At 52.7% G+C, this 15,353-nt stretch overlaps 1 protein-coding gene across 2 annotated transcripts; it reads left to right on the top strand.

Moving 5' to 3' along the window:
* Positions 1 to 9,525: 9,525 nt before the first annotated feature.
* TMEM270 (transmembrane protein 270) lies at positions 9,526 to 15,052 on the top strand. 2 transcript variants are annotated; one of them, XM_047714109.1, is made up of 4 exons: positions 9,526 to 9,614; positions 12,654 to 12,780; positions 13,645 to 14,061; positions 14,155 to 15,052. In XM_047714109.1, exons 2-4 carry the CDS (start codon positions 12,709 to 12,711, stop codon positions 14,446 to 14,448), a joined length of 783 nt encoding a protein of 260 aa, XP_047570065.1. In that variant the 5' UTR covers positions 9,526 to 9,614; positions 12,654 to 12,708; the 3' UTR covers positions 14,449 to 15,052. The 2 variants fall into 2 exon arrangements, with proteins under 2 accessions (XP_047570065.1, XP_047570064.1); XM_047714108.1 differs by lacking the exon at positions 9,526 to 9,614 and having other exon boundaries at positions 12,592 to 12,780.
* The last annotated feature ends 301 nt before the right edge of the window (positions 15,053 to 15,353 follow it).

Here is a 15,353-nt window from a genome sequence, read left to right as displayed (position 1 = left end):
AGCCTGGCCCCGCCCCCACCGCCCTCGCGGATTGGCTGTCCGCTCTCAGAAAGTACCCAATCAAAGGAAAGCGCTGGCCGCCGCCCCTCCACCATCAGCCAATGAGCTCAAAGTTCTTGGCCTTCCTCTAGCCTGGGAGGCTCTGGACTCCTCCGAGGCATTGTCAGGGTTTCCCGGTGCAGGAGCATCTCCGCCCCCGGCTCTCGACGTCCTATGCGCGCTTTTATGTTTAGGAAGTGGGAGCCTTTGAAGTCTTATGGGCAAGAGGGGGACCAGCCTTCATTCTTAGAACGGTCACCTCGGTCTGGACAGCGCCATCCAGCAGAACCTTCTCTGGCCGCGGAAATGTTTCGTCCCGGGCTGCTGGATACAGTAGCCACTAGCTGCAGTGACCGTCTGAAACGTGGCAGGTGCTACTGAGGAACTGAATCTTAAGTTGCATTTTGTTTCTATAATTTAAATAGCCATCTGTTGTGGACAGGGACCTCCGTATGGGACAGCGCCGGGATCCTTGCTACGGGTCCCAAGACTTGCAACCTTGGTGTCAGCATCTTTAGCTGAGGTTCCTCCTGGGGACCCCCTTAGGGGAACTTGTAAGACATGCAAATCCCGGAGCCCCTCCCCAGACGTAGTGAATCAGAATCAGATTGCTAGGCGGGTAGGGACGCCCCAGAATCCCTCTTTAAACAGACTGTCCGCGTGCTCGCTTCGGCAGCACATATACTAAACAGACTGTCCGGGTGATTTCTGTGCGGATCGCTAGTTGCAGAACCACTAGGCCTAGAGGACCCTTGGGGATCGAGATTCGGGCAGGAGGAGTTTGGGAGCCTGTCGCAGTTGTCCAGGAAGGAGGTGATGACACCATGAGCTTGGAGAGCAGTCACGGCTGTGGAGAGAAACGGATGTAGTTCAGAGATGTTTTGGAGGTAGAAGGAGCAGGGCTTTGGTAATTATTGGGAGTGTGTGGCCTGGGGAGAGGAAGCAAGCCGTCAGGAGTTAAGCCTTTGGAAATCTTATGGGCAAGATGGTGCCCAATCTTTGGGCTGATGACGGTGCCGTTCATAGCAAGGGAAGCTGGGGAGGAGGACCAGTTTGGGGCAAAGAGAACACTCACAGTTTGAGAGTATTGAGTTTGAAGTGTCTGTGTGAAGATGTCTAGGAGGCTGTTTGATGCCAGGCGGGAGCTCAGGGGAGAGGGTCATGCCTCGGGGTCGTGAGTATGGCCAGTGGTGATTGAGGCAGCTGGTAAAGGTGAGATGTGTGGGGACAGAAGAGAAAGAGAAGGGGACGGGGCTCAGGATCCAGCTTGGGAACCCCCAACCCTTCAGGGAGGAAGAGGAGTGTCTAGGAGAGCTGGAGAGAACCCAGCGACGTCAGGAAGGATGCCAAGAATCGAGTGTTTCAAAAAGATGTGGAATGGCCAGCACGGAGGTAGTTTAAAATGAAGTTTGGAAGTGAGCCCTGACTACAGGGATGTGGAGGTCTTTGGGGGCCCAGGTAGACCCTGAGAGTGGCCACCAGTGGCCACGTTTGCCTCCTCTTTCTGAGTTAGACATTGTGCCCCAGGCTCCCCTGCCCGTGGTTGTGGCCATGAGGCTGAATTCTGGCCAATAGCAGGAGGATGGTGGTGAAGCTCTCTATTTCCAGACCTGGACTATAAACACCCTTATCCAATCCTCGAGGGAGGGGCTCCGAGCACTGTGGAGAGTGGGGCTGCCAGATGACAGCATCTGGGACCCTCAATGATTGCACATAACCATGCCTCCCCACCAACCTGCATCCGACTGTAGCAGGAGCAAGAAATCAACCTCATGGTGTTGAGCCACTGGGATTTCAGAATTGTCTGTTACAATCACTTGTCAGTTCCCTTAATTCATCCAGTGACGTTGGCAAGAGCAGTTTTGGGGGAGTGGAGGAAACCCAGATTTCAGCTGTCACCTGCCAAGGTCCAAACCCAGATCTGCTTTAGTCCAAAGGCGTACAGGGAATGTGTTGGGAATCTGTTGTGTTCAGCTGCAAATAACAGGGCACAGGCAACAGCTCTGACTTAAACACAGAGAGATGGACAGGGCTCGTCACGGAAGCTGAGACTGGGGAGTCTGGTCAGGGGCTCAGTCGTGCCATCAGGGACCCATGCTCTTGCCATCTCCCTTTTCTGTCACCTTTTGCACAGAGGACTCTGTGCTCATGACTCTCACCTCCTCGTGGTTTCTGCACTTCCAGACAGGACAGGATGAAGGGGAAAGGGCAGAAAGGGAGGCCAGCTCAGACTACTCATCATCACCAAATCTTTATGGGAAGCCCATGGCTGGGAATTCTACTTCATTCTATTGGCCAGACTGGGTCCCCCGCCGCCCCAGAGAGGTCGCTAGCAGGTGAGTCGGGGTTGGGTGGAGGGAGTTTGGGAACGGGGACTGGCTCAGTCAGCCGACAGTGTGGGCCCCATCGCTATGGCCTCATGTTCCGTTTAGGCCAATAAATATTTATTGTGTACCTTCTGTTTATCAGGCCCTGGGCAGGGCACTGCAGTCACAAGGATGAGTCAGAAACAGCCCCCACTCTAGCCTGGCCCAGGGGTTTGGGAAGTTGGGTGTCTTTTCCTGTTCAGGCTCTGCTCGCTATCCTCAGTATCTGTGTGCAGGCTTTTCCTTCTGAGCCCCCCCAACCCCCCACAGGGTGTCTAGGACCACTCCTTTGTCTGGGTGGGGGTAGGGAGGACGCTGTGATCTTGAAAGATGTCGTCATGAAGAATGAGCCTTTAAGGAAAGTGGAGAACCCCAAAGGCAGTCCTATTGAATCATCAGAAGGAACCTGGGGAGGACCCGGCTGGGCTACCCATCTGTCCCCATAGTCCCTCAGTGCCTCCGCTCAATGGTGCCCCACTCCCTGGTGGGGGGATGCATGGTTTGTGGGCACCAATATGGCTCCCATAGCAACGGCTTCTAGACCCTGGTGGAGAACAAGACTTGCCATAGGGAGTTCCTGATGGGAGCTGGTGGTCTCAAGATGGGATGCTGTTTTGCTACTCCCAGGCCTGGGCCCCAGACCCCACTGACTTCCCTCCCCAGAGCCCACTCCATTCCTTCCCCTCAGGAGCCCTAGGACCCCATCCTAGCCTCATGTCAGGAGGTGTTTCTCGGACACACCAGCGGCTTCCGAGCCCTGTTATCAGCCTCCATTAGTCCTAAACTTTGGAAACCCAAAGCCTTTCCTGTGTGTTTGGCTGACAATACCCTTTCCTGGAGCACCAGACCATTTTTGGGAGGTGAAAAGGAGCAGTTTATGTTTCAAAGCTGTTGTGTGACCTCACCGATGTACGAGCCAGAGGCCAAGGGCTGCGGGTGGCAGAGGCGAGTCACCCTGTGGCCAGAGTGAGTGGCGGGAAAGGGTCAAGTGGATGAGGGTGAGGCCACGACGGCCCACAGGCAAGACATAGTGGTGCCAGTGGGTGAGAGTTCTGAGGGGGAAGGCACGACTTTCTGGGGCCAGGCATGTGAGGATGGGACGTGTGCATCCCTGAGGGTGTGTGTGTGGGGGGTCCATTGGGATACTTCTGGATGCAAGCGCTGGAAACCCAGCCCCAAGAGGTTTAAATAACAGGGGTTCGCTGCTTAGTCTTAGGTGAAGTCAAGTGGTCTGCATACCAAGACTGGCCCTGTGGCCTGCTGATCTTTCTTTTTTAAAGATTTATTTATTATTTAAGAGAGAGAGAGAGACAGAGAGAGAGAGAGAGAGAGAGAGCATGAGCAGGGGGAGGGGCAGAGGGAGAGAGAGACTCTCCAGCAGACTCCCCACTGATGGAGGAGACCAACTCAGGGCTTGATCTCGTGATCCTGAATAGCCTGGGGATGGGGTTGGGAGAGGGGTTGTTGCCAGGGAGGGGCGATTGACAGGTTGGAGGGTGATTGGGGACAAGAGAGCAACTTCCCTTCCTTCTGGTCTCCTGTCTCCTTGGCTGCCTCTTCCTTCTTCTCTCCCCTCTTCCTCCTCTAGTGGGAGAGCACCCCCCTCCCTCCGTCCCGGGCCCTTTCTTGGTCTCTAATTACACCCACTTCCCATAAAATCTCATCCTGTCCTGTGGTTTCAAACACTTTTTATGTGCCAGCAATCCCCAAAGAGGTGACTCCAAGCCCTGACTCTCCCCCTGAACTCTGGACTTGTGCACCTGATAGCTCCTGTGGAGGCCATGAGCCTCTCTGGCATTGCTCCCAAACCCTGTTTTCCTTGTCCCCGCTCCAAAACCCGCCCCTCCTTGTCCTCCAGAACCACGGTGCACCAGGGGCTAATAAGCCCAAGCCATTCTTCTCTCATCCCACATTCCGTGGCCCGCCGATCCCGTGGCTCGTCCCCTCCACCTCCGCCACTCTGGTCCTACTCACCCTCCCCTCTCGCCCAGACCCCTGCCACAGCCTCCTCCCTAGCCTCCCTGACTCCCTTCTGCCCCCGCACCCCGCAGTCCACTTTCCTCAGAGTAGCCAGAGGTAGTATTAATTATTGTTTTTTTTCTTTAAATATCTTTTATTTATTCACTTGACAGACAGAGATCACAAGTAAGCAGAGAGGCAGGCAGAGAGAGAGAGAGAGAGAGAGAGAGAGAGAGGAGGAAGCAGGCTCCTCACCAAGCAGAAAGTGCGATGCAGGACTTGATCCCAGGATCCTGAGATCACAACCTGAGCTGAAGGCAGAGGCTCAACCCACTGAGCCACCCAGGCACCCTTGATTATTGTTTTTAAAATTTGAGTGGATGGGGCGCCTGGGTGGCTCAGTGGGTTAAGCCGCTGCCTTCGGCTCAGGTCATGATCCCAGAGTCCTGGGATCGAGTCCCGCATCGGGCTCGCTGCTCAGCAAGAAGCCTGCTTCCCTTCCTCTCTCTCTGCCTGCCTCTCTGCCTACTTGTGATCTCTCTCTGTCAAATAAATAAATAAAATCTTAAAAAAAAATAAAATAAAATAAAATTTGAGTGGAAAATTTCAAATACACAAGAGATTAATACAATAGACCCCATGGTTTTTTTGATCGCTCAATTTCCACTTGTTAACTGTGGTTAGGTCCTAATCAGAATGATGTTTTTACAGTATACATTTTTATTTATGTATTTTTTATTTTTATTTTTTTTAAGATTTTATTTATTTATTTGACACAGAGAGAGATCACAAGTAGGCAGAGAGGCAGACAAAGGGGGCGGGGAAGCAGGCTCCCTGCTGAGCAGATAATCCAATGCGGGGCCTCGATTCCAGGACCCTGAGATCATGACCTGAGCCAAAGGCAGAGGCTTAACCCACTGAGCCATCCAGGCTTCCCTACGATATAAATTTGGTGAGTTTACTCCCGTGCTTAAAACCTAAAATCCAAATTCCTTACCACCCTCTTCCCTAACCTCTCTCCTCACTCCACCATCCTAGCCTCTGCTGTTCCTGGAACACGCCACGGTTAACCCAGGACCTTTGCACTGCTGGCTTTGGTCTGGATCACTCTTCCTTCCGATCTCTGCTCAGATGGCTTCTTCTCAACCTTCAGGTACCCACCACCCAGAATGAACAAATGTTAGCTTTTTGTCCTTGTTGCTTCAGAACATGTGAATGTAGAAAAAGACGAGATTATGGATGAACCTGAAACTCTCTCTGAGTTCCTCCCTCCTCTGTCTGCTGCCCCAGGGACCCAGTTACCACCCTGAATGGGCAGGACCTTCTAGGTCTTGTTTTTGTTTTTGTTTTTTTAGGTCTTGTTTTTATATTTTTACTACATGTGTCTGGAACATCTAATAATACTTAATGGGTTTGAGAAAATGCATGTGAATGCCATCATTTTATAGCTATTGCTCTGTAAATTTTTACTTAACTCCCCGTCCCCCCGCCTTTACTGTGTTTTTGAGATCTTTCCACATTGGTGTTTACAAATAGCATTCATGGTAACCACTGCTTAGTCATCTCTCAAACAGATACACCCAATTCATGTATCTGTCTCCCTACTGATGGAAAATGATGCTACCGCAAATAGCCTTGCACATGTTTCTTTGTTCACAAATGACTACTTCTGGAAGGAGCGCTTTACAAAATGGGGTTTGCATCCTGGTAGGGGGTAACGAGAACAATTCAGTTCATTGTAAAATCGAATGAATAGAAAGTGCACATTGCACATAGGAAGGGCAATTATTATCTGGTGAACTCATTTCGGTTTCGTGTATGTATGCAACGGGCAGCTGCGAATAACACCCTTCTTACCATGGGGGGCTCTCAGAGTCTGAGAGCCAACATGGCACTGCCAGGTGGGGGCATGTGCCATGTTGGATGCTCTGGTTGTCCCCACGGACTCACCGACACACTTGTACGAGAGAGTATCTCATTGTGGTTTTAATTTGCATTTCCCTCGATTACTAATGAAGGTGCACAGCTTTTCCTAAGTTTGTTGGCTCTTTGGATTTCCTCTGCTGTGAGTTGTTGTTGCCTATGTGTTCAATCGAGTCACTTTTTTTTTTTTTTAATCTTATTTACCTTTATGTTTGGAGGAGTTCCTTCGATGTTCTATATATTCTGGATACTAATTCTTGGACTGTTTCATGAGTTGCAAACATTTCTCCTAGGTTGATGCTACCTTTTGGCTTTGCTCGTGGTGTCTCTGTACCAGATTCAGCAAAAAAAAGAGTTTATTAGTCCCTTGGCCCAGGGCAGTGGTGGTTGGGATGTGGCGGCAGAAGCTAGATGGCCAGTGGCTGGTGGTGGCAATAAGATGTCTGCAGAATTTATTTCAACAACATGGTTTAAAAGGTCAGGTGAGGGGGCACTGAGGGACACTTTCCTTTTGTAAAAGTTGTGTATATTTAAGGTGTACAACTTGATTTTTTAAAAAAGACTTTATTTGACAGACAGAGATCACAAGTAGGCAGAGAGGCAGGCAGGGGGTGGGGGGGCGAGCAGATTCCCCACTGAGCAGAGAGCCCGATGCGGGGCTCGATCCCAGGACCCTGAGATCATGACCTGAGCCCAAGGCAGAGGTTTTAACCCACTGAGCCACCCAGGTGCCCCCAACTTGATGTTTTGAATATATATACATACGTTGTGAAATGGACACCACAATCTAGCTAATTAATATATCTGTCACCTCTACATAGTTACCATTTGTGTGTGTGTGCTGAGAAGATTGAAGATCTATTTACTTAGTAAATTTCAAGTAAACAATACAGTATTGTTAGCTGTGCTCACTAGGCTGTACGCTAGATCTCTAGAATTTATTTATCTTTATAACCGAAACTTTGTATCCTATGACCAACCCATTTGTCCCAACCCCAGCCTCTGGCTAGCAACCACCATTCTTTTGGTTTCTGAGCTCAGCTTTATCAGACTCCATGTGCTGATGAGATCACGCCCTCTTTCCCTTTCTGCTTTTCACTTATTTCACTTTGCATAATAATAAAGTCCTACAGCTCCATCCCTGTTGTCAGAAGTTTCTTCTCCAAGGCCAAATAGTATCCTATTGTGCGTATGTATGTATGTATCTATCAATCATCTACCCACTTATCTCTCACATGTTGGAATGTAAATTAGTACAACTACTATGGAAAACGTATGGAGGTCCTCAAAAAATGTACGGAGGTCCTCAAAAAATTAAAAATAGAACTAGCATAGTCTTGTGGTCCCACTTCTGGGGTATATATCCGGAGAACTTGAAATCAGGATTGCGAAGAGCTACCTACTCCCGTGATCCTTACACTGAAATTAGCGATAGTCAAGATACGCAAACAACCTAGTTGTCTTTCAATGGATGGAGGAACATTTTCTTAGGACCCAAGAAGCCTAGTAGAGAAAAGAGCAAACCGGGAGAGGGGGAGTGGCTGCGGATTGCTGGGTGGGTGGTGGGTGGGAGAATTTCAGAGAGAGAGGTCTATCTAAGTGAGCTGGCAGAAAACAAGTACATTAAACACATTGGTTGTGCACAAATTGTTCAAGAGACAAATTAGTGAAAATTCTATTTCCCATAGCTGTTTGTTCGTTTGTTGATTTTTGTACCATAAAAGTGTGATTCTGCACTCCGTCGCTGGCATTTATACATTTTGGTCCATTTATCAGAACTTTTATTTGGGGATGAATGATGTCTTTGAACAATGGGATGATCTGGCCACTTTACATCCTTTTCAATCTTTTTAGGACATTTTTACTCAGTTTTGTGTTCAAAAATTTTTTGAACTAATTTTAAAAGGTATCAATGACCCTTCTTTATATTGGGCCATGTTGTTCTGGAATTTCGAAATGTACTCTCAGCCTCCAAGTAAGTCCCCTGAAAGTTGTTTGGTTCAGATGAATATTTCCACATGTTGGCTTATGAATCAATTCAGTCTGTGCACTCTGGAGGCCATTTCCTTTTACAAATTTGTGCATGTTTTAAAGCAATTTTGCCTAACCTGCAGCTTATTTTGTTTCTAAAAATTCTTGAGTTCGGGATCCCTGGGTGGCTCAGTGGGTTAAGCATCTGCCTTCCACTCGGGTCATGATCCCAGGGTCCTTGGATCGAGTCCTGCATCCGGCTCCCTGCTCTGCTGGGAACCTGCTTCTCCTGCCTCTTTCTTTCTCTCTCATGAATAAATAAATACAATCTTTAAAAGAAAATTCTTGAGTTAACTTTCCAATCCACAGGTGCTGACTTTGGCCATGTGCTGCTCCAAGCGCTTCCCAGACCCCACTGCATTGACGCCTCCCCAAAACCTCACCTGCAAGATTCTACAAAGTATAACCCAGTTTTACAAAAGGAGGAACTTGGGGCGCAAGCACAGACCTGGGAGTAAATGTCAGAGGTCAGTTCGGACGGAGTCCAGGTTCCTCTCTCATTCGTCAGTTTCTAATTATTTTTTTAAAGATTTTATTTATTTATTTGACAGAGAGAGATCACAAGTAGGCAGAGAGGGAGGCAGAGAGAGAGGAGGAAGCAGGCTCCCTGCTGAGCAGAGAGCCTGGTGAGGGACTCAATCCCCGGACCCTGGGATCATGACCTGAGCCGAAGGCAGAGGCTTTAACCCACTGAGCCACCCAGGCACCCCCATCAGTTCCTAATTATTATTTTTGTATTTAAGTGGCCTTGATAAAGTCATTTTTAGATAGCCAAAAATACAAATTCCAGTAACTATGAAGGCATCTTTATTTCTTTATTATAGTTAATATGTATAATATATACATATTATATATAATAATATATACATAATATGTATTATATATTATATTTAATATGTTTATTTATTATATTTATTTATTTTTGTGTACTTCGCGGGGGGGGGGGTGAAGATTTGAAATACAGTGAGATTCTAACCCTGGAACAGGAAAGAAAGGAGAATATTGGTCTAGATCATTTCCGTGGTTTCGCCTCCAGTAACCCGGGCATGACGAGACACGCACCGGGCGAGCTCCTCCGGATGACGCATGGTTGTTGTCACAGGGAAACCAGCCTCCATGACTGACAGGGGACAAAATAGCAACGGAAAACTTTCCGCGCCATGGAGCATCGCGCGCAGGTGCACCGGGCTCCGCTCGGCCGGTGTGTGCTGCCCCCGCGCGGCCGCACTGCCGTCCTGCACCCGCTGGGGAGGGCACCTGAGAGCGCTCGGCCCCAAGAACGTGAGCAAGTCCAAGGTGGGCTGCTTGCCTTTCTGTAGCCCCAAGTCCTGGGCTGGGAGGGGAGCCTCTGTGCAGAGGGGCGCGGGGGAGGCGTGGCACCCCCTGGAATCGCGCAAGGCAGCAGCCACTGGTAACTGGGTTAACCCACTTGGTCCTCCCGGTTACCCTGCAAGGTGCAGACAGGGCCAAGGGAGGGGAAGTCGTTATTGCCCAGGCCACGCAGTGCCATAGTACACGGATGGCCTTGAACCTGGGTGTTGAGTAGGAAAGAGCAGGGGATGGAGGGCTCCGGGACTAAGAACCCACGTTCTTGGGGGGAGGCTTGGCAGGAAGGTGAGGAAGGAAGGTTGGCCGGGAAGGGACTCTGAGGTTTCTGGCCAATGGTACTACATGGCTGGGGCTAGGTGTGGGGGAGCTCCTGGCCTCTGTCATTGGATTTCCAGCCCTGTGGGCCTGGCTGTGACCTCTGCCTCCTACTGTCTGAGCAAGCACAGAGCCACAGAAAGCCCTTGCTGAATCTTGCTTGGGGACCAAGCTCTGGAGGGGGTGGGGACAGCTGACGGAGCTGGGACTGAGACTCAGCTTGGTCTCGAGAGATGCGAGGGGCTGCCTTGGTGGTCAGGTTCTTGCAACCTATCCTCTGCCTGGACCGCATGGCCCAGGGGTTTTGGTCAATGTGAAGTTGAAGACCATCGACTCAGCCTAGAGAGAGTGGCATTCTTGGTTTGGCGGTGCTGCGTGATAGTGGTGTGGGGTGGTGAGCCAAGGAGGGGAGGAGAGGGGAGGGAGGAAAACAAATTGCAAATCCTAGTTTCTGTCCCTGCCATGTCATTCCCAGCAATCTGTCAGGCCCTTCTCCAAACCCATGCCTCCTCCTCCCCACCCCCACTTTGGTGGGCAGTACCACCATCCGCCTTTCATCCAAGCCTTTTGAGGGGGACTGCTGACCTGCACCTTGCTTTACTTCTCTTTCTTAACCCTCTGTTGGGAGACAAGGGCACAGGTCTCTCCTGGTTCCACACACTGATCTTTGATCTGGATTATCTTTTTGGGATGTCTGCCTATCAGACAACCTTGGAATCCATGGTGTCTCCCTCTGGGGCAAAGCACGGGAATATTCTAGCGTGATAATGTCTCCGATCGGGAGCAAAGGGCAGGCTTGCTTACTGCCCGTTACAAAAGATTTGGGTTCTGTAAGCTCAGGCTTACTGTCTCGTAATATACCACTGGGTGGACAGGGGTCCTATGGCCCTGTCCCTGTCACCCTGGGGGATCGGGGCCTCCAGGAACCAATGCTAAACACTTAGCATCTAGTACTGTGCTCAGTAGATGGTCCTCCCTCTCTGACCCGGGAAACTCGTGCTTCTGCCAAGCAGCCAAGGAACTCGGGCAGGCTGGCTGATTAGCCGCTAGTAGGGTCCCATCTTGGACCTTTCCCCATATATGACAGCCTCCAACACTGTCGCTCTACGTTCTACATGTTTCTGGCATCTGTCCGCCTCTCTCCATTCCCGGGACTTATTGTTGTGGGTTCCTAGCTGATCCCTCCTGCCCCGCCCCTTGCCCCCCGCCCCAGACCCCTTCTTCCTAGTCTCACCTCCTCACGAGCGGGAGGGACCATCCCAGAGCCCACAGCAATCTCCTCGCTGCCTCAGCCTCTGCACGGCTCTCACCGTGCGATAGAATGTTCCACGGCCCACGTGGCCCTTGCCGATCTCACCCCTTGTCTTGTGCCCCTCCCCTCTTCCCGCTTTATGCTCTAGTAATATGGAATCGGCCGAATCGTGCCGTCCCCTCTGTCCAGGCCATCCTTCACACTTCGGGAGGTTTCTAGCCATCCTTCAAAACTTCGCTCAAGGAGGCCTTTCTGAAGCCTGGGTGACCCCTTAGTGTCCTAATGTTGCAGATGCAGAGGGTGGGTGGGGGAGGGCCAAGGCAGAGGACGAAACGGAGGGGCTTTGCACACTTCACCCTCCGGACCCCAGCTGTTGCCCCGGGAGAGGAAACGAATGGGTGGACAGGGGTGGACAGGACTTCCCTGGGCTGAGGTCATCCTTGACGTTCTGGGGACTCGCTATGGCAGGTTTCCCTGTCCAGTTGGGCAAGTTGTATCCTGCACAAGGGTGCCTGGCCGAGGTGGCAAGTGCGGACTGAAATCATGCCGTGTGCAAGGGCTGGGGTGGCACCCACCTTTTCCGATGGGCGCAGGGGGGCCCTCCCGTCACCCAGCCCCGCACTATAGCAGCCTGTCCAGCAGAGGGTGTGCTTTTAAAAATTTCTAAAAGGCGTGATGGCAACCTCCGGCAGCCTCCTGGGGCCACCTGCGGGGACCCAGCCCCTAAAGCAAAGTGAGAAGTGCTGTGATCATGGTCCTGGATTCTTCCAGAGAATTCCAAGCCTTTGACCCTAATCCAAGCCTTTGGCAAGCTTTGTGAGATGCTCCAGACAGCCGATGGCCTCCTGGAGTGGGCTAGCTCAGCAAACTTTCCTTCAGTCCTTGCCTCTCTCCAGAACTCTCTGGGGCCTTTGGTCAGCACACTTTTTCTCCCCTACCCTCCTCTAACAGAGTGGCAGGTGTCCCTAAGATCCCAGAGGAAAAGTCACAACTTCGTTTCTCAGCTTTGTGACTGGGGTGGGGAGGGGGCTAGGTAGGGGCCTGGAGGTTTGGACAGCTGAGGCTTTCATCCATCTTCCAAGTACCATGTCACCTGTGGTCCTGGGGGGTGGTCAAGATTTCTATTTCCTGGGCCTTTGATACTTCGGGATTTCCACGGATGTGGGCAGGGGCAACACCCAGCCACCCTCAGCCACGTTTCTGTACTTGATGACGGCCTCGGTTGCCCATTCAGGCCCCAGGGCTGACCATCTGAGGACCTCCTCCGGCACCCTTGTGGACAGGCCAGACGTGGAGTCCGGGGAAGTCTCCAGCCAGGAAGGGGACAGGATGGAGACAACAGATACCCTAGTTTTGTGCCATGCAGGGGCGGGAGGCAGGTTCAAGAGGGTCTCTTGTGGCAACTGGGTCCCCATGGTAACTCGGCCCCCACCCTGCAGTATCTGTGAGGTCACCCTCCCTCTCCCAGCTGGAGGAAGGGGAGAAGGGCTAGATATGGAGGCCGTCCCGCCCGCCAGATCCAGCCTCCTGGGGATTCTGCTGCTGCTGGTGAAGATGTCGGTGCTGGTGAGTGTGGCATGGGGGGTACTGGGGTGGGGGTCTTCCCAGCCCTTCACAGCCACCTCAGAGCTGTTGAACCGCGTGGACCTGTCCCATCCGGTGGCACTAGGTGACTGCCTGCCTCAGAAACCCCACCCCCAAGCCACGGTGCCCGTGGTGGGGCGCGCAGCCAACCCCAGGTGGCTGTCTCCACACCGCTCCCTAGGGCTCCTGGTGGTCCTCTGGACAAGGGTGCATGGGGTCCAGAGAGGGGGATGTGGGGCTCTGAGGAGGGGCCGTTCAGCCCCAGGACTCAGGTGGAGCTTTCCCGCTTACAGACTCTTTCCCTACCCAAGCTCACTCTTTTCTCCCCGTGGATGGGAGACAGGACATCCAGGACAGAAGCCGGGTCCCTCTGTCTTCATAGGTCCCCCAGGCCCTCGGGTCGCTGCCCCCATGGCTCCCATCTCTCTACCCTACCTGGGGGCACTGCCAGCAGGCAACCGGTGGACAGGAGAGCCCAGGTGTTTGGGAGAAAAAAAACCTGCCCAGGATTCAAATCCCGCAGGATCAGAGGGCTGAGAGGTGTGGATGGTCCTGCCTTCTCTAATAATAATAATAAACCCACTTCCTTCCTTCTAGAATATTATAAACACTCACTTAAATCCGGGGGAAAGGAAACAACGATAACTGGAAATACTTTCTAAAACCACTTCCCGAGAACGGAGTCCTTAGAAGTGGGCAGAGAACGATCCTTCTTGTGGGGGAAATTGAGGCCCAGAGAGAAGGAGGCCCAGCCGGCAGGGGGTGGGGGTGGGGAGGTAGGGGGGAATGTAGGTAGGGCCCCTCCCCGACGTGTGTGACCACGGTTGGCTCTCCCTCCTCCCGAAGCTGGTCCAGAACCGGGTCCACCTGTACAATCTCCTGCTTCTCAAGATTCTCTTCTTCAACCACTGGCTGTCGGGGCTGGCCCGGGAGGCTTGGGGGTCCCGCGGCCGCCAGACCTTTCCCGCCCCTGGGCTCGACGCCAGCCCCCTGTGCCTGGCGCTGCAGGCGGGGCTGGGACTGCTATGGGTCCCTGTGTGGCTGGGGCTGCGGGCACCCCGGCTGGCGTGGGCGGGCGTACGGCGCTGTGCCCGGGCCTTGGGCCTGGCGCCGAAGCGGCTGGGCCTGTCTGCGGCCACCTGCACGGACCTGCTTCTGTCCTGCCTGCACGGTCTGATGTCGGCGGGCTTGCTGCTGTCGCTGCTGACCTGGAGGCTATGCCGGAGGGCCCGTCACTGCAGCCTGCGCGGGCTGCTCAGCAAGGTGGGCAGGCCGGGCGTGGGCCGGGCCGAGAGAGGGCAGACCTGGGGGGGTCCCAGGCCTGGCCACCTGCCCATCTGCTCGTCCATCATCCAGGTGCTGCTGGACAACTGCGTGGCGCCGGAGCTCCCAGTGCTGCTGAAACGTCTGTACTGGTGGGTGGAGACCACAGCAGCCCTCGCCTGGCATCTGGCCTATCTGGTCACCTGGACCACCTGCCTTGCCTCCCACCTGCTGCAAGCCGCCTTCGAGCACACCGTCCAGCTGGCCCAGGCCCAGGAGGCTGAGCCGCCGCAGGGCTCAAGACCCTCATCCGCATCCCCACTCCCCGAGCCTCTGGGCCCCAAGGCTGGACCAGCCCTGCCAGAGCATGGGACTCCTACAGAATAAGTGTGTTCCCATCTGCCTTTCTGGATCTGGTCTGGCTTGGGGTCTTGCTCTGTGTCCCTCCTCCCTACTGGTGTGTGTGTGTGAGTGTGCGTGTGTGTGTGCGTGCACGCGTGCCCTAGGGCTGCCTGTGGGAAGGAAATCACATTCCACGGGCCCCTGACCTGTGCCAGATAACCCTCTCAGATGCTTTACATGCATAATTTTGTTTAAATCTCATAGCATCACAGGGGTCAGGTTTGAGTAGCTCCATTTTCCAGATGAGAAAACTAAGCCTCAGAAGGTTGAACCATTCCCCAGTTCCCCAGACCAAGTCAGGGGAGGGGCCAGCACTGGACCCTAGGTTTCTGGTTTCCCAGAACCCCTAACTTTCGCTAGGTCTGCGCCCCTGATTCTTAGGACAGGGCTCTAAGGGAGATGGGTCGTTAGAGACTCTGGCCTCTGGGGGGTGCTAAGGCCTCACGTTTCAGAGATTTAGAAAGTTCTTTGAGATGTAGGAACTCCTCAGCTAGTCTGCAACTAGTCCATCCATTCAATTACACTCTTAGCCACTCACTTTACCACTCAGCTACCCATCCATACATCCAACCAACCATCCATCCATCCATCCCTCTGCCCATCCATCCATTCATCCACCCATCCATCCATCCAACCATCTGCCCATCCATCCATCCATTCATCTGTCCATCCATCCATCCATCCATCCAACCATCTCCCCACCCATCCCTCTGACCATCCATCCCTCCATCCACCCATCCATCCATCCAACCATCTGCCCATCCATCCATCTATTCATCTGTCCATCCATCCATCCATCCATCCATCCACCCATCCATCCCTCTGCCCATCCATCCCTCTGCCCATCCATCCATTCATCCACCCATCCATCCATCCAACCAACCATCCAT

Source organism: Lutra lutra, chromosome 18 (genome assembly GCF_902655055.1).
Source record: "Lutra lutra chromosome 18, mLutLut1.2, whole genome shotgun sequence".
In the NCBI taxonomy this organism is placed as follows: Eukaryota; Metazoa; Chordata; class Mammalia; order Carnivora; family Mustelidae; genus Lutra; species Lutra lutra.
Note: the sequence above shows the minus strand (reverse complement) of the source record. Positions and strands in the feature narration are given on the sequence as shown.

Bases quoted from the DNA above. Each gene is read 5' to 3' on its own strand.
- TMEM270 (XM_047714108.1), top strand. From the start codon at position 12,628: ATGGTAACTCGGCCCCCACCCTGCAGTATCTGTGAGGTCACCCTCCCT. The intron at 12,781-13,644 runs GTGAGTGTGGCA...CTCCTCCCGAAG, and splicing joins TGGTGAAGATGTCGGTGCTG to CTGGTCCAGAACCGGGTCCA. The intron at 14,062-14,154 runs GTGGGCAGGCCG...TCCATCATCCAG, and splicing joins TGCGCGGGCTGCTCAGCAAG to GTGCTGCTGGACAACTGCGT.